The 26185-nt window shown below is 45.9% G+C and overlaps 2 protein-coding genes and 1 long non-coding RNA gene across 4 annotated transcripts in view; 2 read left to right on the top strand and 1 right to left on the bottom strand.

The window, feature by feature from the left end:
- DTX4 (deltex E3 ubiquitin ligase 4) overlaps positions 1 to 4523 on the top strand; it is a 35147-nt gene extending 30624 nt beyond the window's left edge. Inside the window, exon 9 of the mRNA XM_038563169.1 lies at positions 1032 to 4523. Coding sequence (XP_038419097.1) covers positions 1032 to 1265 — 234 coding nt within the window. The 3' untranslated portion in view covers positions 1266 to 4523. The remainder of the gene's footprint in view (positions 1 to 1031) is intronic.
- A 624-nt stretch (positions 4524 to 5147) lies between these two features.
- MPEG1 (macrophage expressed 1) lies at positions 5148 to 9578 on the bottom strand. The gene has a single exon (XM_038563168.1). The coding sequence runs from the start codon at positions 9445 to 9447 to the stop codon at positions 7300 to 7302; it is 2148 nt and encodes a 715-aa protein (XP_038419096.1). The 5' UTR covers positions 9448 to 9578; the 3' UTR covers positions 5148 to 7299.
- Positions 9579 to 16632: 7054 nt separating this feature from the next.
- LOC102153348 lies at positions 16633 to 22783 on the top strand. 2 transcript variants are annotated; one of them, XR_005372952.1, is made up of 3 exons: positions 16633 to 16709; positions 20466 to 20707; positions 22571 to 22783. It is a non-coding gene; the product is annotated as an uncharacterized LOC102153348 (long non-coding RNA). The 2 variants fall into 2 exon arrangements; XR_005372951.1 differs by having other exon boundaries at positions 20466 to 20819.
- The last annotated feature ends 3402 nt before the right edge of the window (positions 22784 to 26185 follow it).

The following is a 26185-nucleotide window of genomic DNA, read 5'->3' as shown; positions in this document are numbered from 1 at the left end:
AGGTTGATCATCTTTCTAACCTATGCTGTTGTTATTGCTGTGACTGTTATAATTCCCCACCTCCAACCACGCTGATGGTAGTTCTTTTGTTTTTTAAAGATTTATTAATATTTGTGTTTTTTTAGAGAGAGACAGAGGGAGAGAACAAGGAGAGGGAGAGAAGCAGACTCCCTGCTGAGCATGAAGCCTGTCTCAGGGCTCAATCCCATGACCCAAGCCAAAATCAAGAGTCAGATGTTCAACCGGCTGAGTCACCCAGGTGTCCCATGGTAGTTCTTTTTTTGAATCCAGGGCATTTTCATCGGGTGCTTTCTTCATGCTGGTTAGGGTGTGAGGCAGTTGTCTTACTCAACAATGTTTTTTTGTTTTGTTTTGTTTTGTTTTTTTTTTAACAAATTTAGGTGAATTAGAACATTCTGCAAGCCCTAACACCTCTCTGAGCCTCACCTATGAAACACAGATGATAATAGCCCCTGCCACATCTGCCTCAAAGTGTGGTTATAGGGGCTAGGTGAGCAAATAAATATGAAATAGCCTGGTCGAGGTCACAGCATTTCAGCCCCATCTCTGGGGAACTATGGCACGTCTTTAGCTGTGTGTGCACTACTACCACATTGTGGTAGGGGAGGTCACAACTTTAGAAGCTCTCGGATCATACGTGCCTTGAATTCCTAGGTTCTGTCTTGTACCCTTGATGTTGGTAGCTAACATTGGTTGAGTAGCGTGTGCCAGCCAGGACTGTGAAAGCACTGGTAACGTTTAGCAGGTCATAGCATTGCCATTTTGTAAGTAAGGAAATCAAGGCTCAGAAAGATGACATAATTTGTCCAAATTCACCCAGTTTGTTGGCGACAGAGCCCAGACTTAACTTGTGGCTCCCTGACTCCACACCTAAACTCTCTCTTCACTGTGCCACTTGGGGCATCGTGATGCAAGAAGAGGTGTACCCTCGGCAAGACTCTACCACCCAAGGCATCATCTTTTACTAACACTAAATGTCTACCTTTGGTCTCCTGCCTTGACTCACTTAGGTGCTGAAGCTGCTGCTTGTGGCCTGGGATCGCCGCCTCATCTTTGCCATCGGTACCTCCAGCACCACAGGCGAGTCAGATACGGTCATCTGGAATGAGGTCCACCACAAGACGGAGTTCGGCTCTAATCTCACAGGTCATGGCTACCCAGATGCCAATTATCTGGATAACGTGCTGGCTGAACTGGCTGCCCAGGGCATTTCTGAGGACAGCACTGCCCAGGAGAAGGACTGAGCTGGGCGGGGGTGGGGTGGGGTGGTCTTTGGACCAGGGAGGGCTGTGGGGACCACAGGGCAGGAAGCGGGGGAGTCAAGATGGAGGTTGGTGCCATGCCCTCCCAACTCCCTCATCTCCCCTTCTGTCCTGTCCCCATCCCCCATCCCTCTCGGCCACGGGTGGGGAGCGAGATTGAGTAAGGTGACGTCATTCATAAACCTCATCCACCACAAAGGGGACATGGGATGAGGGCCATCCTCGGTCTATTCCCATGGAGTTTTCGGTGCTGGGTAGGCAAGAACCCCCCCACTCCCCTAAATAGGGGGCATGGTCAGCACACTTAGGGTATGGACAGTGTGTGAGCACTCCATACCCTGGCCTTGTGAAGCCTGGGGTTCAGTACCTCAGCTGGCTTCTTGCTGCTTCCACTCTGCTTCAAGAGCGGAGTTTCTGCTTTTCTCTCCTCCTCTGGAGGCGAGGAGCTCTCACTGTGCAAGATTGGGGGGCAAAGGGGTGAACCGCTAATCTGCTGTGACATCAGAAATCGATGCCTCGGTGTACAGCGAGGAAGCACTTCTCGCCAAGAGGGTCAGGGAGGCAAAGGCTTCTGGGAGCACATTCAGCTCCCATAATAGTCCTTGGCTTCCCTGGGCCCTCCCTCCTCAAATTTTTGACCTGTCCAAAGAGGCATCCGGTTCTCTTGTGCGGATGGATGGACTCTGGGATTCCTCTCAGGGGTGGCATCCCATGATGTTTCCAGCCCCTCTCTGATCAGACCAGAGTCTGCATCCCACTTTGCATCTGAACTGTCCTCAGGGAGAGGAGCCCATAGCCTTCTTCCCAACTCATCCCAGACCAGCTCAAAGATTCCATGAGTTTCATCCAGTCACTGTGAGTAGAGTCCACGCTGGGCTCTGTGCCATCTGTGTCTGTGCAGATATATGTGTGTGTGCGTGTGCACCACTGGGCCAGGCTGGTGGACGGTCCCATCCTGTTCTCCCATTCTGTTTTGCAACTGTCAAACTCCAGTTCTGATAGGGATCAAACAACCAGGCTGTGGTTCCTTGACTCTTCTCACCCTTTGCCAACCTGTCCCATAGTAAACGTGGACCTGGATGGTAGTGATCACGCATCTTGCCAGTTGCCCCAGGGAACTGTGTTTGGGGAGATGTGTAAGATGAGGGCTGGACTGACCCCTTTTTATATCTCTTTGGAAATTGGATCTAACCATTCTATCCAGTCTTGTTTCTATGAGGGCTCTGATTTGTCTCCATGCACGTTTGCTAATCAGAGCCCAGAGGTGGTGCTGGGCCCCTCATCTACTACAGATTGGCCTAGAGCGTGGAGGGAGGCTTTTTAGCTCATTCCTAACAGGATTGGGACCACATCATGGTCCAGTCCACCCTGCATTTGGGTTGTGTCCCAAGACTCTGTCTGTCCCCTCCCCAGCATTCCTCTTGCTTTTTGCTCCCCTTAAGGAATGAATTGGAGGTCAGGGAGGAGAGAAGGGGGAATCGAGAAGGGAAACCCAACTCCCCCTTTGAAAGTGGGTTCTTTGAACTATGTGTTTGGGGGAAGTTCCTCTGGATACTAATTTGAATTTATATACCTCATGTTTTGGGGGTTTGACGTATATATATTCCATATATATTTCATAATATTCAGAAGGTTTTCGATGCTAGAAAAATTGAAACAAAAGAACCTTCAGAAATGGTACTTAAGTTAGAACCTGAAGCCAGGCTTTCCTGCAGACTGGCTCCGTAGCCGCTTGCTGTTCATCCGCAGCCATTTTGATGTTGGTGTGGCCGGTGGGTTCACCTGAGTGTCTCTCAGTTCCTTGGGATGTGCTGGTGCTGAGCCTTTCCTCATCCTCCCCATTTGCTGTCTGGATGCTACCGGCTCCAGCAGAGGGAGCCCTGGTAGGAGGATCCGTTCCTGACACCTTAGTTCCAGTTTCTCCCATCAGCTGGCCGCCATCTTATCGCACCAGCGGACCAGAACATTGGGCCTGAGTTCACCGCACCACAGGGCACAGTTTCCTGCCACAGTCAGGAGGAAACACCTGAACTCAGTGGAAGGGACGTCACCGTGGTGTTTCATATCACACCCGTGCCCTTGGCCAGGCTACCGTGTACCAGACATCGCTGAAGGGCCTCCTCGTAGACCATCTCCGCCTCCAGCGGGAGGCCTGGGCCAAGCATCTGCTGAGCTTCTCACCCACAGGGATGAGGAAACAGACTGAGGGTCGGTGGGTAGAAACCCACAGCTGTGGAGCGGGTGGGGAGAGAAAGAAAACACGCTGTGACACCTGGCAGTGGGCAGCGGGGAGAGGCTGGCTTCCCCACAGGAGGCAGAAGAAGGGATGCAGGGGGAAGGGGACAGCAGGTGAAGAAGGGAGAGGACTCAGAGGGGGCCAGGCGGGCAGCGTGCCGGGGGCAGTTCCACGTTGAGAGTAAGTCTTCATACCTCCAAGCCTTCCCTCCTGGGATGCTGACTGTGTTTGTGCCCCAGTTCCCTTCCTCCCACCCCCGAGGATGCTCCGAAAGGGCGACCACATCCTCATGCTGCCCTTCTTGTGGGGCTTTCCGGGCAGAAGGGATCTTGAATCTCCTTCCTAACACTGTGCCTGGCAAAGAGGGGGGCGTCCCTTTGCCCCTTCTCCCTGCCAGCCTGGAAAGGCACAGTGTCGGGCTCAGCGAGAGCCCTGCCGGCAGAGGTCCTGAGCACCCACCACCCCCGACATAGGATGTTTTCCCACCACTGTTCTCGCTGTGTCCCCTGGCCTGCGCGGGGAATCCCATGCCTTGCCTTTCATGCACCAGCAGCCTAGTTTCTCCCTCTTGAGTCTCCAGGGATGACAGATGGGATTGAGGACAAACTGTCAGATGCCCGTCCCTTTGAGGTTAATTGTGTATATGTGGTTGTGCGTGCCTTTGTGTTTCATACCCGCTCCCCGGCCCTTTTTTGTAAAACTTGGATTTCTCTGTGGTTTTATACTTGGTCGAAAGTACTCGTCCTGGTATTGCACGATTGTGTGCATGAGAGGGTAGGGGGCAGTCCCCGTGTAGCACAGGAGAGGGCCCTGTGCCCTTTTCTTGTCTGTGCTCACTGGCATTTGAGTGGGGGATTCCTGGGAGAGGGAAGGTGAATGTCCTGATGTAAATCATTGTGACCCGTGTTTTGAAGTCCTTGGTGTTGCTCTGTGAGAGGACATCGCCACCTGGTGCTCACGAGGTGTGTGTGCAGAACAATAAATGGCAAGTGAACAACCACAAATTGCTGTTAACCTTCTGCTTTTTTGCAAATCAGGGTACCTGAATATGAGGCCTGCGGGCCACCTCCCCAAGTCTGTGAGCAACCACAAACCCTGAATGGGGGTGGGGGAGTCCCTTTTCTCTTACTTTCCCCCACATCTGTCGCACCCACACATTTCACCAAGGGATCTGGCTTGACTTCTTGTTCCTCTGAAGAAATAGACCACACGGCAGGGGAAAATGTAAGTGAATCTATGCGGGAAAGAGCGCCTTAAAAAATACGAACATTTGCTTCTTATGGTTCCCTCCACGTGACTACAGTTTGCAGGCTGTTGCTCAAACACATGTTTAGCATTAATCCTCCTGCTGCTAACACAAACATGAAACGCAAATGCAAATGCAAAGTTGCCCTTGTCACCCAAATGTGTCTCTGTTTCTGAGCGTCTAGGGAGTGCGGTTTTTGCACAAGCTGGGGTTTGGACTTTCCACAGAGCCCAGCTTGAGCTCCTGGGTCAGGACTACAGAGCCTGTGAACTCCTTGCTCTGGGTTCTGACTTTGCAAAATGACTCGATGACCGTAAACTGCAAACCGTCCCACCCCACCCCGAGTTCTCGTTTCCTGTGGATGAACGGTCGGTACAGCATGTTCCTTAAGTACACATTTTAATGCACATTTAGACATAATTTTATTAGAAAGCTAAGCTCGTGAAGAAGTTTTATTTCAAAGGGCAGTTAGTGCATTGAAAGTCTGAGAGCCTTTAGCTGTACTTTGTCTAACTCAGTAATCCTCAAGGAATTCATGGGGAATTTGCAGAAAAGTGATGAGCTCAGCTGAAAGTTACCCACAAAACACCCAGAGGTTTTAGAGAATATTTTAATGCTTTAAGTGGCAGGCTCCAGAGAAGAGGCTGCAGAAATCAGTGTCGGTGGCCAAGCAGCCGGGAGAGCCGTGCTCTGCTTCTGTGAGTCCCTTCTCTTCTCTCTCACAGCAGGAAATGAAGGAGTAGTAGCCTCCTTCCCATCTTCCCACAGGCTGCGATGCTGCAAGCGCCTCAGGAGGACTTATGTCAGCCTAAACTCATGATTGCGAATGTCAGTGAGGTGAGGACAGATTATCCTTCATAAGAATTAACTCATGGCATCTAATTTGGTGAAAAGCTATAGAACTATTAAAAAGGTCACAGAGAAGGGATGCCTGGCTGGCTTTGTCAGTAGAGCATGTGACACTTGACCTCGGGATTATGAGTTCCAGCCCCACTTTGCAGGGTGGGTGGGGGGGGGCGGTAGTTAATTAAAAAAAATTTTTTTTTTAATTCTGAGTAGGGGAGTATTAATAGACTCACCCTAATCATTATAATTCAGTGAGATTGGTATTAAAATTGGGCAAGCCTCCCCTACCACTCCCCGCTACAAAAAGAGAAAAATAAATAAATAAAATTGGGCAAAGCCCTAAATGCTGGGTAACAGTCATATATCCCGCTTGATCCCTGAGGGAAGTCAGCCTGGAACTGAAATAAATGTGTCACAAATGGTGTTGGATGCCTTTTTTGTTTCATGCATTTGATCACGTCAGGCCCTTTTCTGCTGGGCAAGAAAAAAAAAAGGGCACATAATTGGTAGTTTCTACTCTGTTTTGGTTTTAGGGAGGAAATAATATATAGGGTGTGGGCTTACTTTGACTTCTTGCATTTTCCCTTGTCTCCCACCCCCAGAAAAATGCAGACTTCTTGTTGGAATGTGATGTGTATGGGGGGGGCGGTATGGTTTGGAGGAAGGTGGGGGTACATCTGCACACATGTGTTTGGGGTGTGTGCCTGTGTATGTTCGGGGGTGTATTTGGGGGAATGTGTGTTGGTGTGTTTGGGGGTGCACACGTGTATGATCGGGGGTGTGTACCCGTGAGGCAAGGGTGGGAAGAGGAAAGGTCACTCACGGACAAAGGAGGGGTGGTTAAGGGGAAGAAGTCTACCTGCGGCTCCACAAACCAGGTAGGTGGTAAAGGGGAAGAATGGCAGTTTCCCCTGAGCACCGGGATCTTGTCCGGTTTTCACCCTCTCTTCCCTCACACCTCGTCTCCGTCCCTTCTCCCTTGACCTCCTAATAGAAGATTGTAAGTTAAAATATTTTTTTGAGGACTTTATGACACTAGTCTGAAGTCTAAGAGTCTGGACTGTGGCTGGGAAGCTGGAAAACGTGGACTTAGTAGGGACAGCATCTTTCCGCTCAGAGATGAGGTTGAGAGGACCCAGTTTGTCAGTACAGAGCCCTCAATGCTGAAAACCAGGGGGCGTGGGACTCCCTGTGTCTTCTAGAGGAGCTTTCAGCCTCCAGAAGCATGAAATCCAGAGAGACTTTTAAAAAACAAAACAGTGAGAGGATAACACTCACAGGCAGAAATTCTTCTAGCTCGAGAATTGGAAACAGTGGCCGGTCTCAGATTAAATAAATGCATGGTCTCCAAAGCCAAAGGCCAACATGCTCCTTCCTCTCTGTTTTCACGTATGTATTCAGGTGAAGACAATCAATGACGCACACAGAGAAAAGACACCCCCTTGGTGTTCTGGCCACCAGGCTGGCTTTTGCATAGAAAGTCACATTTGCTCTCCTACCCACCCCAACCCTGTCCACATAGCTCTGTTCACTTCGTCGCCTGGAGCCCTACGGAAGTCATCAAGTTATACCTGCTTTTTTTGCACCTGCCACCCCAGTCCTCAGGAAGACAGACACAGAGCGAGACGGGACGAAAGGCGTGCTTGCAGCTCTGGCCAGAGACGAGAGGGACATTTCCCAGGAGACGCTTAGGCTGGACTCTGCTCCTGCTCTTGGCCAGGGGCGTCTCCGCTCTCTGCAGTGCCCGCAGCCAAACTCTGCCTCTCATCCTCCAGTGCCTGGTACCCCCTCTTCTTGTACTTCCGGGTGCCGTAGATGGCCAGGGCAATGACAGCCGCCAGGACGGTGGTGACCCCCATGGTGACTCCAGCCGCTGCCCCTCCCGACAGACCCCCGCCATCCCCACGGATGACCTTCATGGCCCTGCGCAGCTCCAGCGGCTCCCCCAGCCTCCACTGGCGGGTCTGGGAATCCTTAATCCAGGAGCTTGCTGTCTCGCTATTAGTCACGATGACAGTATTGGTGGCAGCCTGACTCATGAGGGGTGGCCGGGTGTAAGGTGGGAGCCTGGCAGGGGGCAGAGACCCTCCTGTGAAAAGCCCGGACTTGACACAGTAGGACACTTGGCATCCATCACTGATGAGGGCTAGGTGTTGGCTGAAGCCCCCAGGACACTTTTTTAGAGAAGGCGCCCCTTCTGTAAAGGCAGAATTTACCAAGGGGTTCCCGACTGCACAGCTAAAGAACCCACCAAAGGGGACCGAAAACCTAAATCCCAACTCATAGTCCAGAGAGGCACATACCTTGAGGTTTTCAAAAAGTCTCAGCGGAAAGTAGCCAGGTGGGCAGGACTGCGCATTCGTCAAGGGGTTTATGGTCTTACCACTGAAGAGGCCCCCGAAGAGTAGTCCTGAGTTTTCCGGTATTTGGCCACTGGCTACACACCAAAAAGCCCTAAATTCAGCCTTCGCCACCCGGAACACGTCTTCGCACACCGTCTTGCAGAAGACGAGGAGGGTGCACTTGCGCCGGCACTCCAGGTGGTTGTAGCCCTCCTCGTGGACCTGGGATAGCAGGTGGATGGGGGAGTAGCCAGAGGGGCAGGAGAAAGCACCAGTGAGGGGGTTCCTCTGCTCCAAGGTTTGGCACAGCTGGGCGGCCTCCTTCCCCGAGAGCTGGGTGCATTCCTGAAAGACCCCCCCGAAGGAGAAGTTGGTCATTTTCCCCTCGCAGGAGCCATCATCGGTGTTGGCCTGAAAGTTGAAGTTGGGCGAATTGGCGTCTGTGCACCCAGGGTAGGTGTTGAATGCGTAATAGTGTCTCACGGCCGCCTCCACCGTCTTGGACAGCTTCTTCACCAGCGGCCCCGGCAGCTCGGGCAGCGTGTCGGGGCTGATGAAGAAGGGCAGAGGCAGGCCAGCACGGTCTATGGCCACCAGGTGGTTGGCGATGCTCTGCTGCCAGGCCTGGAGGGTGATGCCCGGATAGAAAGGAACCCCCCCGATGCTACGGACCCTGGAGTGGGTTCGGTTCGCGAGGTAGCTCTTGGTGAGCGCGTTCTGGGAGGTGTAGTTCTCCTCGAATTTGTAGTTCACGACGTTCATGAAGGCGACACCAGCAGATGCCGTCACGGCAGTGTGGCTGCTCTGGCTGTCCTGTAAGAACGAGGCTCTGATGTGGTCCTCCTGGAGGAGGGCAGCTCCGGCATCCACACTGGTGACGACATGGGTGCCGTAGTTGAGGACCAGAAGCTCTGCCAGGTAGGTGGCCATCCGCGTCTGGTTGTTCTCCAGGCGGTCGGAGATGTCCATGAGGTCCTTCTTGAACCCCCAGCTTAGTTTGGATGCCGAGTTGATTTTGACCGTGTAGATCAGGTTTCGGATCTGAACCCGGGTAGTTATGGCTTGGTCCTTCACTTGAAGGGTCTTCATCTGCTGGAAATCAGAGGAGAATTTGCCATTGACCTTGGAATACAGGGAGAGCTCCAGGTTGATGGAGCTGGAGGTGCTGCTCTGGTAATTCACCCAGGACTCCAGGATTTCGGAGTTCATCTCCAGGTTGCTCTGTTTCTGGGCGATGCTGGTGATTTCATCAGGGATGATGTACTGTCCATCCTCCGTGGTCCTGCAGCTCCTGTAGGTCAAGTCCATCACCCGTCCCATGTCTACATTCCGCAGGTTATCCCAGCCTCCTCCGGGTAAGACTTCTAGAACAGGTAGTTTTAAGGCGTTCTTGCATTTCTGAAATCCAGTCTCATTTGTCTGTTCCAAAGGCTTGTCCGTTTTAGCCCACGCTACCACTACCCAGAAGAGGATAGCACCCCGGACGCTGCTCATGGCTCAGATGGCCCTGGCTGCACGCCAGCCCTAAGCAGCAGCCAGAGAGCTGGGTGCAAACTAAACAGATGGGAAAGAAGGCAGTTGCTGAAACAAACACCTACAACAGTTCTCCCAAAGCCACCAGTTCCTCTTTAGGCTGAGCTAATTGCAAAATAGAGAAATGAGAGTCAATTGGAAAACTAAGGTCCAACAGGACTTTGAAAACCTCATGTTGGGGACGCCTGGGTGGCTCAGCGGTTGAGGGTCCACCTTCGGCTCAGGGTGTGATCCCAGGATCCGGAATCTAGTCCCACATCAGGCTCCCTGCAAGGAGCCTGCTTCTCCCTCTGCCTGTGTCTCTACCTCTCTCTGTGTGTCTCTCATGAATTAAAAAAAAAAGAAAAGAAAACCTCATGTTGTACTAGATATATAAAGGCAGCCCTATGTCCCTTATTTTTTAAATAATAAATTTATTTTTTATTGGTGTTCCATTTGCCAACATACAGAATAACACCCAGTGCTCATCCCGTCAAGTGCCCCCCTCAGTGCCCGCCAACCAGTCACCCCCACCCCCCGCCCTCCTCCCTTTCCATCACCCCTAGTTCGTTTCCCAGAGTTAGGAGTCAAGACTCCTATGTCCCTTATCCAGTTAACTACCCTAACTGCCCCCCCCACCTCCCCGGCCCCAGGCTGGTGACTCTGCAACAGCAGAGGGCTCTCAGAAAAAGCACTACCACCTGTCTTAGGGTTTCCTCCACGGGAGGTTTCCTGCTGTGAGAGGAAGCTTTGGTTTCCCTATTTGCTCACCCTCTTTTTTTTTTTTTTTTTCTCACCCTCTTGATGTCAGATTTTCCTTGACGGTTCTCTCCTGGGACTCCAAAACCAGTTTCCTTTTCTTATAAATGCAGAGGTGAAGGGCATCATCGCCCCTGCTGAGATACCCTGCCTCCACCTCACCGGGGTGAGCTGCAGGCCCAGACCAAGGCCTGCGGTTCCCGTTCACCTGAGGGTGAAGGCAGTTCACACACAAGAAAGGAGTGAAAATCTTGGCCACGAGTCACGTGGGGTTTCATTGCTGCAAGCGTAATAATGCAGGCTTCGGAGGTACCGCTACCTAAGGCGGAGCTGCAGGGACCCGAAGGGGACTCGGTTTTGCTGGAAACTCCAGTGTGCTGCCCTCAGTGCTCAGCCCGAAAGCAAGTGGTTCCCCCCACTGTGTTGTTTCCTTTCAGGCAGAAATGTTTAAGCAAAGAGAAAACCCACACTCTAATCTAGGTTTTGATTGATCAAAAGCAGGCGGTGGCCAAAGAACCCTTGCGTACATATATACACGCTTACCCCTCCTCTGTGTGTGTGTATAGTTGGCAATAAGTTGGTACCTGCTGTTATAGCTTTAATTTTTCATTCTGCTGTGAAGCTCATGTACTCAGCATAGAAGCATAAAGAAGAATATGGCTATTACTCATTTTTTTAAAGCACCGGTCATTTGTTCTTTCGTTAGGAGGACATGATTCCATGCATTTCCTTTTGCGTGCCAGTGCTGTGTCTATGAGACCCCATAATTTGGAACAGTTTCCAGACCCACTGACCTAGGATGAGGATTAAATGAAGCCCGGCTCCATCGCTTCCTTGAGACCACTAGGGTGCATCTCAGTATATTCAGTGGTAGCCAAAGAAGCCAAAGGAATTAATGCAGGCCCCAGTGGCACCCTACTGGCCCCCCAAGTCTTACCATGAACCAGAGGCAGCGCTGAGGCTGCATGTTTCAGTTTTCGGGTATCACTCCACTATCCCCTGTAGGCAACCTGGGGAAAAGGCTTCAGGGAATTGAATGGTGGCATATTGTCGCTAACGCAGTGACAGGTGTTTTTAGATAGAATGAGGCCAGTTGTCACAGGTTGAATTCCACTAGTCATTATTAAAACCTTGGGTTTATTCATGGCCAGGTTATCATGCTTGGAGGAATTCACTTATATCTAGGAGGGTTTAATGTACGAGCCAGTGTCCAGTTTATATTTGGCCAGAGAAGCAAGTCTGTGCTCGGGATGTCTGGCTAATTTATAAATGGGTTCGTTATAAACTTGTAGCTCAGTCGAGTGATTCTACCACTAGAAAAATTAGAGCCGAGTGCCCTCGAGTACTTCCAATATGGTCATTCAAATCCCCACACACTCCTCATCAGACTTTGCAGGACTAGTTAGTCAGCATGAGAAAACCCTCACATTTGCCTGGGTTGGGAGACACGCTGATAATTTATTACTTTTTGTTTACCTGTTAACCGATCCCATTGCGTGCTCACTCTTCTGCAAAGAGAATATGAGCAAGGCAAATACAGATCATTCTTTATGCAGGTGTTGCTGTTTCTCTGAAAACCCAGTCACGTTATTTGAACAGTCTTCTTCGTTTGTACCATAGAAAAAGTGGCAAATAGCTAAAAGAGCCGATAGGAAGGGAAATTATATTGCATCCATATGACAAAATGTTGTTCAGCCATCATAATTATACTTTCAAAAGATGTTAGTAACATAAGAAAGTCTTATGCCGTAATGTTAAGTGATAAAAGCACGATAGACATTCAGCGTGACCTCCACTACGTACACATGTGTTTCACCAGAGGGATATACACCCACCCACCGACAGCAATGATATCCAGCTGGTAGGTTTTAGAGATGATGTACATTTTTCCCTCTTACTTTCCTGTATTTTTTTTTTAATTTTTAACAAGAGCTTATCTCTACTCATCTGACACATTTTCAGTGAGAATCTGCTAAGTACCAAACACAGTGCTGGGTATGGAATAATCATCGCTCTTGTACTCAGGAAAATAAGCAATGAATATGCATTTTAAAAAAAGCCAAAAGAAAATAATTATTTTTGGAATCTCCATGTACCTGAAATGATCCGAAGCCTGAGTCTGTGAATGCTGTGTTCAAGGAAGTTCTATTTTCTATTCATGGAGAAACAATGAAAAGAGAAGTGTAAAATGATGGGAATTCCAGCATGACTTAAATTTGCGTGCCACAAGCAGGAATTGTGGCTCGTGGCTGTCAGGTGTGAGGAAGTGGCCTGAGACCTTGACTATGCCCCATTTCTTTCTTGCTTGACTCTGCTCACCAGCAACTTCCTTTGCTTTTTCTTGTGCTGAAATGCATATGCGATTGCAGAAACCCCCCCCAGTGGCTACTCTCTAGGGCCTAAACACCAAACTTTGGCCTCTAAAAGAAAAAGGCAACTTTTCTGCAAAAGATAGACATCAGTGCTGCAGAAGGCTGATTTCACTTCCTCCAGAAAGAGGCAAGAGGGAAGTCCCATGTCTGCTTTCTTTCTCAGTTTGAGCACGTGCAACCTTCTGAGCCAAACCATGATTCACGTCTGAGGTTCAGTTCTGTGGGGGTTTGGAGCGGGTTCAGGTATTTCCTACTTCTGCCTCTCACCTGTGGTCTGACATGGCCAGGAAGCCCTGGCTGTGTTTGTGGGGACCAATCTCTTTCTTTTAGCAGGGATCCAGGAAACCAGTCAAATGGTGGCAAAATGCATTGGGAAACAGTGTCTTCTAGAGACTCTGGAATAAACTTGGTTCTGGAAAACCCAGGAGGTATCAGTTAACAAAGTGACAACATTTTCTTTTCTGGAAAGTTGATTGCTAAGCTCATGTTTTGAGAGCTGCTTTGTCAAGCCCTTCCCCTCTGAGACTGTTCTTCCCACCAGGATTGTTTGCATTCTGACCCCAAAAATAAGAACACTGTGGTTCCTTGTGTCCTTTTAATCTTGGTAAAAACAGAAGGCCCATGTGAAATTCTGCATATTCCCACTGAAAGCAAGGTCAGGATTTGGTGGCCTATTGGTAGCCATTTAACACTTTTCCCTCCTCTCTTCCTCCCCATTCTTCTAATGCTTTTTCTCTTCATCAACTCGTCCCTTTCTGCTCTTTTTTTTCCTCTTTGCCATTTCTATATATAGGTTTGAGGGACACAAGTCTGTGATGTAAGGTGACATTTCCACTGCACTAAAGAAGAAATAAATACTGATCCCGTCTTTAGGCTGCGCTTCCTTATTCCACACCATGGCAGACATCACTCATCGGACACACCGTCCTTTCCTGCTGAGCTCTGAGGCTGCCTCTGTACCCTTCCAGGACGTTCTAATAGAAGCTTGTTTCATCCGTCCATGAAATAAATACGTGCTTTTTTATTTATTTATTTATTTATTTGTTTGTTTGTTTGTTTGTTTATATTTATTTATATATTTTTTGCTTTTTAAAATTTAAATTCAATTAGCCATCATTAGTTTCAGAGGCAGAGGTCAGTGATTCATCAGTTGTAACACCCATTGTTCATTACATCACGTGCCCTCCTTAATGCCTGTCACCCAGTTACCCCATCCCCCACCACCTCCCTAAATAAATACTTACTGAGTATCTTCTATTTGGCCCATTGTAGACGCCATATTTGGAGTAGCCAACACCAAATTTAATGCTCTTTGAAAAGTCTGGGTGATCGAGTGAGCCCTCAAAATTCCCTTCCCTTAAACGAACTAGGGGTGGTGGAAGGGGAGGAGGGCGGGGGGTGGGGGTGAGTGGGTGACGGGCACTGAGGGGGACACTTGACGGGATGAGCACTGGGTGTTATTCTGTATGTTGGTAAATTGAACACCTATAAAAATTATTTTATTAAAAAAAATTCCCTTCCCTTTCTACCTCCTTTCCAATCTAAGTTCTGCGGAGACAGAGCAGTTAGGACCCACCCATTCCCCCTCCCTATCTACCTTCAGGATGCCTAATGACATCAGTCTAATATGAAGAGTGCTTCTTGTATTCTCCTTCAGCTGAAAGCAGCTTCACATAAGGGCTTTGCACACAATAGGACCGGAAAGACAGTGGGATTCCCATATGTCCTCAATTCTCAGTCTCCACGTCTTTCCTATTGTGTAACTTCCTCTTTGAGGAACAACTGAACAAAAGAAGTAAACTGAGTGGCATTTGACCTCCCTGGGTCCACTGCTGACAGATTTCGTATTCTACATTTGTTTTGTTATTGGGTAACAAGACCAGTCTAATGTTCAATCTTTCCCTCTTTAACCACAGGATCTTCAGATGGAACTTTTTTTCTTTCCACCTGAAATAATCATGAATAGATTAAAGTAAAACAAGCAAATTAGGTCAGCTGGTTCTTCCAGAATTATGTGGAATTGGGAGCTTCGGATCCTCCATTGAAATATTCTTGTTGCCTTAAGGGCTCCTGAGTGGCTCAGTCCATTGAGTGTCTGGCTCTTGGTTTTGGCTTGGGTCATGATCTCAGGGTCGTGGGATAGAGACCAACATCAGGCTCTTTGCTCAGGGGGGAGTCTGCTTGGGGCTCTCCCTCTCCCTCTCCTTCTGCCCCTCCCCCAGTTCATGCATTCTCTTGTCTACTTACTTTCTGTGTCTAAAATAAATAAATATTTTTTTAAAAAAGAGATATTCCTATTGTATCTCTCTCTCTCTCTCTCTCTCTCTCTCTCTCTCTCTCGGTGATCTAAATGTGACATGGGCTGGAGGGATGCCTGGGTGGCTCAGTGGTTGAGAATCTGCCTTTGGCTCACGTCATGATCCTGGGGTCCTGGGATCAAGTCCCATACCTGTGTCTCTGCCTCTCTCTTCATGTCGCTCATGAATAAATACATAAACTCTTAAAAAAAAAAAAGCATGGGCTGTGTTGTGGTTCTATCCAGTCTCTGGGCTTTATTCTGCTTAGTGGAGTCACTCAAAATATCTCAAGTCTGGACTGATAAACATGGATGTGAAACAGAGTTTTAAGAATTAAAATGTAGGCAACATCCTAGCTCCATATGTGACTTTGGGCACATTCTGGAAACTCCCTAAACCTCTGTCACCTCAACTATGAAACACAAGCAGTAGCATCTACATGTGTGTAACAGGTAAAGTTGTAAATCATCCATGTAAAGCAATCATCTGTGGAAATCCCTATATGACCGAGATAGGAGCTCTGCTTTCAGCTTTGCTGACTTTGCTGTCATGTTCAAGTTCAGTCCTTTCACAGTGGAAATGGGAGAAAAGGTGTGTTAAAGCACATCAGGAGCTTCACTTTCCTCTGGTTGTCCATTTGACAGCATGGGAAACTGTAATTGACTCTGAGGGATCACCTGAATATTTTTTACTAATATCCAAAACAAAGACAGGCATCTCTTTAAGGAAGACAATCTAGTAGCAATACCACCTGGATTAATGACAAAGGTAGAGTAGAAGTAATTGGTTGCTTTATCAAAGAATTCATCCTAGGAGTCTTTTAGAATGGGGTTGACAAGTGTTTTCTGTAAACGGCCAGTGAAGAAAAAATTTAGGCTTTGCAACTAAATGATCTCTGTGGTACCTACTCAATTCTGCCCTGGTAGGTCAAAGGTAGATGATATGTAAACACACGCACGTGCTACGTTCCAATAAATCTTTATTTATAAAAACAGAGTGGGAGCAGGGCTGGATTTTGGCTGTGGTCTTTAGTTTACTGATGCCCAATTTAGAATCACAGAATTATAGAATCCCATAATTGGAATGGACCTGCTCTCCCAGCCGAAGCTTGAGCCTCCTCCAATACAGTCTTACAATCTGGTATAATCCAACCTCTGCTTAGATGTCTCTAGGACAAGGTGGTTTTATACCTACTGTCTGCAGAAAATTCTGATTCTTAGAAAACACTTTATTCAACTGAACCCAAATTGTCCATTTGATCCTCTGATGGCTAAGATCAGACTTGGCCATCTTGACATGATACTGTATACCAGATCCAAGTAAGAGAAGGTGTTTGCCTTACATGCCCACCATCCTGGGGGTTCTGTGGGAGTATGATTAAGTCTTTCTTGTTTAATGACTAATCAGAATGGATGAGGACCATAGTGTGAGGATCCTAGAGGCCTCTTGTTGGCCCAACTATTCCTCTACTGGTGGATCATGGAGAATTTCAGGGTTTCCAAGGCAGGGATCAGAGCAGATAGGGTACTTTGTAGGCTTGGAAAAGCACCTGTTAACCTACAAGAATATGTTTCAATATTTTCAAAATCTATCTGCATGAATACCAGTCTTCCACAGAAGAGCATCTGACACAGTAGGTGGTCAATAAATATTTGTTGGAAAAAATAGCTGAATAAAGGAACTTTATTTGTTCTTGGAACTCTATTAATGAGATTCTAGAACAGTCAATGACATAGACATATGGGTCCCGAGGTGATGAAACAAATAGGGCAAGACATTCCATTTGAGAGGGTCATCCAATTTATGTTTGAAGCTGGTAAGAATCTACATCCCAGAAATTATTTTATGCCAGCATTCTGAGACTGGTCAAAATTAGGACTAGACAGACAAAAAGGACAAATACTGTAGGATCCTGCTTATATGAGGTTCCTAGAATAAGCAAATTCATAGACAGAAAGTAGAATAGCATTTACCAAGGATTAGGGCAGGGAGAAATGAAGAGTGTGAACATGTAAGAAAATTTTGACCATGTGTGTTTTTTAGTGAGTGTTGTGGAGACAAACCCAAACTGAAGAGTCGTCTTTTGGCATCCTATGTTGTATCTGGAGACTATAAATACTGCTGGACCCAACGAGACTTTGGCTCTTGCCTCACTTTTGAGTTCAGCTGTAGCACTGGGCCATGTAGAATATGGTTTTTCTGGTCGTTGGTCAGAGGAACTGGATAACACAACCCTGAAGTACAGGAGGACTTAATTCCATGGATCAGTGAACATTAGAGAATTAGAGACAAGAGATAGGCAGGATCTGGCAAATAATTTGCTCTTCCTTCCAATGGGCTGTTTGGAGGACTGGTGGCTTCTGCGATCTGTCTGAAGATACTACAAAACTGTGTCCTTCCTGAAGCTGTGATCAGCTCAGTAATATACCCTCTTAGTTTGCTTTATGTCCCTCCTTGCCTTAGCTCCTTTGCCCCTTTACCTTTGCTCCCTGGGACTGTACCTCCCAATGAAACACTAATTAATGTACAGCATTAGTTAATATTATAATGTCCCTCTTGTGGGCTCCACAGCATACCTTGCATTTCTCACTGCATATTTTAATGGCCATTTTTGTTTGACTTTCTCTTCTAGTAAATTGTGAGCTCCTTATGGGAAAAGACTGTGTCCTTTCACGTCATTGTATTACAAGGTCTAGACCAGTACCTGGTACATAGCTGATGCCCAATCAATATTTGTTATTACTGAATGTGTAAATAAATGAGTAAAGCAGACAAAGCTGACAATAATTCTAAAACACATCCCTGGAAAATCAGGTCCTGAGCAGTTGGGAATGAATATTCAAGCCAAGACAACATTATTATAGGATTTTTATTTCAACATACACAAATATTTCTAAGCACATGCTCTGGGCCTACTGTGTGATCTTTGTATTTCTTATTGTAAAATAATTTGGTTTTCTGATCTATAATTATATCCTCAGTGAATTTGGGATTGTGTGAGCCTAGTGTCTTACATAACAAATGAATTATAAAAGCCCAGAGGGAGTGCTCCTATGTACCAAGAGCTTTTGCCTTATTTATGTCTGAACTAAACTTTATATGTTTAAATCTCTGGCCATGCAGTACTGAACCCATGTCTACTCCCATGTGGGATATGGGTTCAGTCCACCTTCATCTCTATCTCTGCCAAGTACCTGCAGCCAGTGAGACTGGCCCAAAGGTACCAGGCTTAGCCTCTCCGCACCCTTCCTTCCTCTCTCCTCTCCCTGGTTCTCATGCACAGTGTGCAAGCAGGGCCTGCATGGAGGGTAGGGTAGAAGTTGAGTAGGAAGGGGAAACTATCAGAACTGACCTGCCCCAATTCTGATGACAGTTCCATCATGCTGACAGTCAGGACAAGGACAAAGGAAAATACAGGAAGAGTTGGAAAGAGAAACAGGTCAGCATAATGCAGAAGAAAATAGGAAGGGCTTATTTAAAATTTCTGGTTGTTTCACAGCCAAATCTGAGCTTGGCTAATGAGAGTGAGGGTCTTGGCTCTGGGGTTTCCCAGGTCTTGAGAAGGTTTTTCTTTCCCTCTTTCCTCCTAGTCCTCTTTTGAAGCTAGGTTTTGCACATCTACCTGGGAAATTAGGGCATCGTGGGGCAGTACAAGTAGCACAGGGCTAGAAGTCTGGGGATATGGATTCTGTTCCTCATCTCCACTAACCTGTTGGTGGCCTTAGTAAGTCACTTCTCTCTGAATCTCTGTTTCTTCATCTATAAAATAAAAGTTTATTGAGCTCCTTTGCAGCATCTGCATGATGTGTGATCCATGAGTCCACCATCAAATTAACTTGCTTCAGCTGAAAGCTACAGCCGGGGTCTTTTCCTAATCAATGTTGAAGATATTTTGTCCCATATGGGTCATGGTATGTACCTTTATCCACTTGTTGTTCCTGCTGCTACTTCCTCTTGCTGGCTTGTTTCCTTGTATGGTTTATAACTTATGACTCTTGAGCTCCTTTTCCACCAGGGTTTGCTGTGGGAGGCCGATTTGCTCTGGTTTGTGTAGTTGTCCCTCCAAGGTGGCTTTGAACTTGCCTGATACTCCTACTGGACCAGTGTTTATGTTAATTTCTTTGTTTGCCATCAGTGTGAAGACCTCACATCTGCATGAACACAGGCCTGGGGTTCTGATATTTCTTAGAAGTTGGAAAGCATCTCAACCATTTTCTACAAACACATGGGTGGGGTTTTTCTCATCTGCAGGTGGTGGGTTGGACAGCAGCCTCTCCTGACTCCTAGCCCGCTTATATTTTGCACATGGGCCCAGTGGCCCGGATCACCTCCCACAGCCCAGTACCTCGCTGTGACTCAGAAATCCCCTTAGCCACAGAGCTTCAGCTCCACTCTGATTTTGAGTTCTCTCCTCTCTGGTACCCAAATATTTCCCTCCTTGGTTTTGAGCTTGAATCTTTGTGTTTGGAGAAATGTGTCTCTGCCTATGTGTCTAAGGCAGAGGTGAGTCCTCCACAGGTGGAGTCAGCTCAACCAGCCACATTCTGCCTTGTTGTAGTTATTTTGTATGGTGAACTCCTCCTAGATATACTGCCTGGCCACACATGCACTGTGGTATCAGGGCTTTGGGAGGCACACTTTCCTGCTATCACATTCCTCCTCCCGCTAAGAGAACTCCTTCCCTGAAGTCTGAAGTTGTTTCTCCACAGGCAACAACTCTGTTTCCACTGGGAGAGCTCGGGCTTCCAATGTGACCAGTCTTTCCCTCTTGCTGCACCCCCAGAAAAAGATGGAGAATAGCTATTCTCACAAAGTGACAAGAACAGAACATTTCCTGAGCCAGGGAAGGGAAGGAGAGCATCTGTTACTGTACCAGTAGGATGGAGAGAGGGAAAGATGAAATAAGATAAGGTCCTGGGTGGAGGAAGGCCTGAGACCAACTTTATTGGTAGTGGGATGTTAACAAGACCCACCTCTTCCCTCTTTCCCCTTCAGGTCCATGGTGTGTGTGTGTGTGACTGTGTGTGTTTCTATGTGTGATTGTGTATGAGTGTATGTGTTTGTGTGTCAGAGTACTCTGTGTGTGTGTGTGTTTCTATGTTGTAAGATTGTGTATGAGTGTATGTGTTTGTGAATGAGAGTACTGAGTGTGTGTGTGTGTGTGTGTGTGTGTGTGTGTGTATGGAGAAAAGTGCATGCTCAAGGCACTGGGAGTCAGGAGAAATACACTTGAGTCCTAGTCTTGTTCTCTCGCGAATTGCATCTTTTCCTTGGCCTGTCTTTTCCTTGTTTACAAAATTAGAGGACCAGATTAAATTCACAGATTATAACATAATTTTAGCAGTGGGACCTTTATTTTCAAATGCAAGTTTACACAGAAACTCATATTTAAAACATGTAAAAGGGGGGGAATGGGGAATTGCCTTGATTAGCTGAACAAGAGGCCAGGGCCCCAAAGCCCAGTGGCTTCCCCTCACCCTCCCGGCATGGGAGAGGCCTGTACGGATCCCTGTGACCTCCAGAACATGATATGAAAACAGCCGCTCCACATGTACTTTTCCATTTCTTCTAGGGAAGCATCACAATTATGATCAGAAGGAGTAAAGTATCCCTCGCCATGAAATTCACACGACAAAGCTGAGTGGCATGATTTCCCTGAAAACAGGAAGCCAGAGTTGCCAGACTTGAAGCAAAGATCCTTGGCCCACACCATGTTCCCCGGCTGGAGCAGTTTCACCTCCTCCTGAAGAAGCTGTTCCACAGGCCGCGCCAGCTGTCCTGGAGCGCTTGGAGGGCTGCTGGGCTGGAAAGGGGGTGCGTTCATGAATCAGCTGCGAACCATTAGCAAATCAGTTCACCCCCACCCCCACTGTGAGCTTCAAGTCTTTATTTGTGCAAAGAGGGGAGTGGAACAGTTTAGTCAATGGTAGGTCACCTACAGCTCTAAAAACGTCCTGAGATACAGTCATATGATTAATGTACTCACAGAAACTCTTTGTGCACACAGTGCATGTCCGGCACCACGCTGCCATGGTGATTGCAGTTTAATGGGAAGGCAGACATGAAACAATGAGGAACTGTATGAAAGGGAAGTATGGAGGGCTAAGAGAATATTTGGGAGGTCCTCAACTTTGACTGGGGGGTCAGGATGGTCCTCCAACATAGAGAGAGAGAGAAACACAGAAGCTCAGAGAGAGACAGAGACAGAGACTGAGAGAGAACAGGGGGAATTATGGGGAAGAAGTCTAGAAAGACTACAGAGTAGGAACATGGGTGAGATTGGAGCAGAGGTCAGAGACATCAGTGACCTCCATGACTAATTCACTTTCAAATGCACCAACCCAATTCTTGACTTGGTTGGTCTAACAGCACAGGTAAAAATGCCCCACATCCCTCAGCATCAGGGAAATACAAATCGAAACCACAATGAGATACCACCTCATATCAGTGAGAATGGCTAAAATTAACAACTCAGGAAACAAGAGATGCTGGCGAGCATACAGAGAGGGGAACACTCTTGCACTGCTGGTGGGAATGCAAGCTGGTGCAGCCACTCTGGAAAACAGTATGGACGTTCTTCGAGAAGTTAAAAATAAGGCTACCCTCTGACCCAGCAATTGCACTACTAGGTATTTACCACAAAGATACTGATGTGAAATACCAGGACACCTGCACCCCAATGTTCATAGCAGCAATGTCCACAACAGCCAAACTATGGAAAGAGCCCAGATGTCCGTCGACAGATGAATGGATAAAGAAGATATGGTCTCTATATACAACAGAATATTACTGAGTCATCAAAAAGAATGATCCACTTGTAACAACGTGGATGGAACTAGAGTGTATTATGCTCAGTGAAACAAGTCAGTCAGAGAGAGAGACAAATATGCTATGATTTCATTTATACATGGAATTTAAGAAACAAAACCGATGACAATAGAGGAAGGAAAGGAAAAATAAAATAAGATAAAAACATAGAGGGAGGAAAACCATAAAAGACTCTTAACTATAGGAAACAAAGGGTCGCTGGAGGGGAGGTTGCATAATGGGGTGATGGGCATTAAGGAGGGCACTTGATGTAATGAGCCCTGGACATTATATGCAACTGACAACCCACTAAATTCTACCCCTGAAACTAATAATATAGGATATGTTACCAAAATTGAATTTAAATAAAAAAAATTTTAAATGCACCAACCTTGTGCATAAAGCAAACTCTTAGACATTTTTATATTCTACTTTGCTCCCAAATACTTGAGCAAGCAGTTTGCAAAGATATATAAAATATATATGGTCATAGAACAAAGAATAGTGAGAGACACAAAGCAGGGATGCAAAGGAGAACCGGGAATATGAATAAGAGTGCGCACCAGGTGACCCAAATTCTTACTACAGATGGGTCACAGATTTTGCTCAGAACTTTTCAGTAGCCAGTGTAGACAGAGTTCATGTTTCCAAGTTCACTGATACAATTCACAAGTGTTAATAGGGGGAATACAGAAAAATTATTGCTATAAAGGCAGGTGTTAGTATATTTCTTCTAGAGTCCTCTAGTATAAACAGTTCATTGTGGATGCTGATACAATGCCTCTTACCTGGCTTAATCCAGGGGTAGACTTTAAAACATCAATCTTCCTCCCTAATGGTCCCATTGACCCAATGATATTGCTCCTCCAGACTGTTCTCCTTCACCAGAGACTACAGCACAACTGGACACTTCTTCATCTGAACCCAAATGCAAATGCTCTAAGTTGAGATGGAGTATCATCACTACTGTTACCTTTTAAAAGCATTACAAATTCATTATTAATTTCATTTTGCTTTTGTTTTAACATTTCTGTATCTCCCTTGTCTCAAGGTCACTTGGGAATAAAACCATTTATAAAACTGTCTCACTGAGAAATCCATTTTTGAATAATACTGTTTTATTTTATCATTTTATTTGCTTTTTTATTTAAATTCAATCAGCCAATATATAGAATAATATTAGTTTCAGATGTAGTGTTCAGTAATTCATCAGTTGTGTATAAGTTTTTGACAGAATTTGCTTTAATATTTTCTTTCTTCATTTCTGGACAATGCCAAACATACATTGTTTGCAATGCACAGGAGAATGTGCATTTTCAATTAATGGTCTTAGTGTTGTGTAGATATGTGCTTAGGATCTCCCTCACTTGCTAGTGTTTGCCTTTGTGTTTACTTGACCACCTTCTGAGACTTACATATTTCATTTCTTAGATAAAAATGGTTAAAACCCTATTCTGTGTTTATATGTGGTCGTAAGAACTGGAAAGGAAAGTATATAGAATATATAGGTATTACATTGTATGTAAATGAAAACAATAAACAATCTTATCTAGCAGAATAATTTTAAGGATTAATAGAATACATATAAAGAGGTTATCAGGTAGGAAAAAATTAAGTTTTGTTAACATCATCCTTCATCAAGGATATGAGAAGATAGGTGCCTTAGAATGTTATTGGCAGCAATATCTATCGGTAGCCACTTTAGAGAGAATTTGGCAGTGTCTATTAAAATTTTAAAATAGACAAACCCTATAAATAGCAATTCAACTTCTGTTTCTTTTTTTTAAAAAAAGATTTTTATTATTTATTTATCCATGAGAGACAGAGAGAGAAAGAGAGAGAGAGAGAGAGAGGGGCAGAGACACAGGCAGAGGGAGAAGCAGGCTCCATGCAGGGAGCCTGATGTGAGACTCGATTCCAGGACCCCAGGATCATGCCCTGGGCGATAAACTGCTGAACCACCCAGGGATTCTCAATTTCTCTGTTTCTACCAGAAAAATTTGGTATTAGCAGGAAAAGTTATGTACAAGCACGTATATTGCAACGCTGTTTGTAATAAACTAACAAAACTGGAAAGTACCTAAATGTCCATCAATGCAGAATAGGTACATAAATTTTGGTGTGACAATTTTGTGAAATAATTTAAAAGACTGAGGTAGATTTATATGGATAGCATGGAAAGAGCTCCAAGAAATAATGTTGAATGGAAAAAAAAAAAAAACAGAGTATGGAAGGACCACTCAGTGTGATACCATTTATGTAAATATACACAGAGCTACATAAGGCAATATTATATATTAGTATGCTTATGAATGTTAGCATGAAGGAAAACTGTAAATTTGCACACTAACATAACAGTCATTCCCTCCTGGGGAGTGCAGGAAGGAATTGAAACTGAGAACTATGGTCAAAGGGGACATTTTCTTAACTATAGTATTCTAACCCAGAAAGGAATCTATGCTATAGACTTGAAATGGAATCTTGGAGCACCTGGGTGGCTCAGTCAGTTGAACATCTGGATTCTTGATTTCAGTTCAGATCATGGTCTCAGGAACCTGGGATAAGCCCCATGTCAGGCTCCATGCTCAGTGGGAGGATTTCTCTCCCCCCCTCCCCCTACTCTCTCTCTCTCTAAAATAAGTCTTAAAAAAAAAAAGAATTGAAACAGAATTTTTTTAAACTGCTGGGCACAATGCCTAGCATATAGTAAGCATCTAATAAGTGTTAATTCCCTTACTTTGGCATAAAAATCTCAAAAACATCTGCCAAGTGAATTTGGATTTTATTCATTTATTAAACAAATATGTATATATTAAACGTATAGTTTGCCCCAGTCATGTCTAATGTTTTAACAGAGAGCAGTTTACATAAGATGTTAACAACTCAAAGAGAAGACTAATAACTGAACAAGAAAAAATAAGAAAGTGTCACAGGTGCTGGCAGGAATAGAGGATGTGACGGGAACATGTTGCTGTAACTCTTAACTTGGTTTGGAGAAATCAAGGATCAAGGAACACTACAGATAATGCAAGTGGTCAGAGACGAGATCAAATAACAGCATGAATTAAAAGAAGGCAGACTATTTATAGCCAAAGTTGATATGACTTAGGGATGGCTGTCATGACTCACCACAACTTATATACACAACCATTAGAGAAGCAGGACTTCAGAAATGTTTGTCCTTTGCTCAAGAACTATCTTGTAAAATAGGATCAAAGACAATTTAAAATCTACACTCGGGATCCCTGGGTGGCGCAGCGGTTTGGCGCCTGCCTTTGGCCCGGGGCGCGATCCTGGAGACCCGGGATCGAATCCCACGTCGGGCTCCCGGTGCATGGAGCCTGCTTCTCCCTCTGCCTATGTCTCTGCCTCTCTGTCTCTCTCTGTGTGACTATCATGAATAAATAAATAAAATCTTAAAAAAATAAATAAATAAAAAAAAATAAAATCTACACTCAATTCTGCTCACTGACTTGGTTGTCCCATCTCGTGTCCTGGAGTGGGATAGTGCATAAAAAGGAAAGCAGAGATATCGGATTCATGGGACAGGCTGAGGTCAAATTCCAGAGAGACAAGAGACAAGATAAGAACCCGAGAACACAAAGTGCAAGTGAGCTGGGGATAGGGTGAGGACAGAGAGGAAATATCCATACAGGGTGAAGAGTAAGAACTGTCCAGGAAGCAGATATAGAATTAGAGTTTCCAGAGGAAGTTTTCCTTCCCCGATCCTATTCCTTAAACCAGGTGGTCCAAACCAGTCACTAGATGGTTTCAGTCATGAGAATGAAACATATGGCACTCTACTCTCCTTTAGAGTTTCTTACTTAATCTTCTTTCTGCTTTTTGCTGTCTGTGACTTCACAACTTTGGATCTACTGGTTTGGGCTCCTATTTCTGGTTCAGTGGACTTCAGGCCCTCACATATGTGACCATTGGTTCATCTCAAACATAGTCTAAAGGCATCCTATTGGTCTCCTGGCTCTGAGAAACCATTTCTAGACCCAACCAGTTAGAGCTCTCAGGCTCCTGAGCCAGAGTCAGCCTTCCTGGTCAGTATCAACTTTTGGTTAGGTAGGAATCCAAAAGAAGAGGAATAGAAAACTATTCCACTAGTCCCAAGTGGTGAATGGATTGGTATGAGGATTGTTATGTTGTAAAGAGGTCTGTAGTGGATTCTTGTGGTCCTGGGTCATGACCCAACTGGCTCTAAGACACGGCATCCTGGACCCAGTGCCTGATGCCATTAAGCTAAAGAGCATCATCAAAAAAGCATATTTATTTTCTATTGCAAGTGACCAAAATCAAAACTGTATCTTTCCATGACAAGGAAGGTAAAGAGAAGAAAAATCTTTGTTGTACCTAATCGTGCAATAGGCATGTAGGTTGGGGAATCTTGCTTGAAATAGTTTCTTCATTACTCAAAATCCGTGACCCACTTATTATTATGTCTATTTACATATAGCAAAACTTAGGATTTTTTTTAAC

The sequence above is a fragment of the Canis lupus genome, chromosome 18, assembly GCF_011100685.1.
Source record: "Canis lupus familiaris isolate Mischka breed German Shepherd chromosome 18, alternate assembly UU_Cfam_GSD_1.0, whole genome shotgun sequence".
In the NCBI taxonomy this organism is placed as follows: domain Eukaryota; kingdom Metazoa; phylum Chordata; class Mammalia; order Carnivora; family Canidae; genus Canis; species Canis lupus.
This window is presented reverse-complemented; position numbering and strand designations above follow the sequence as displayed.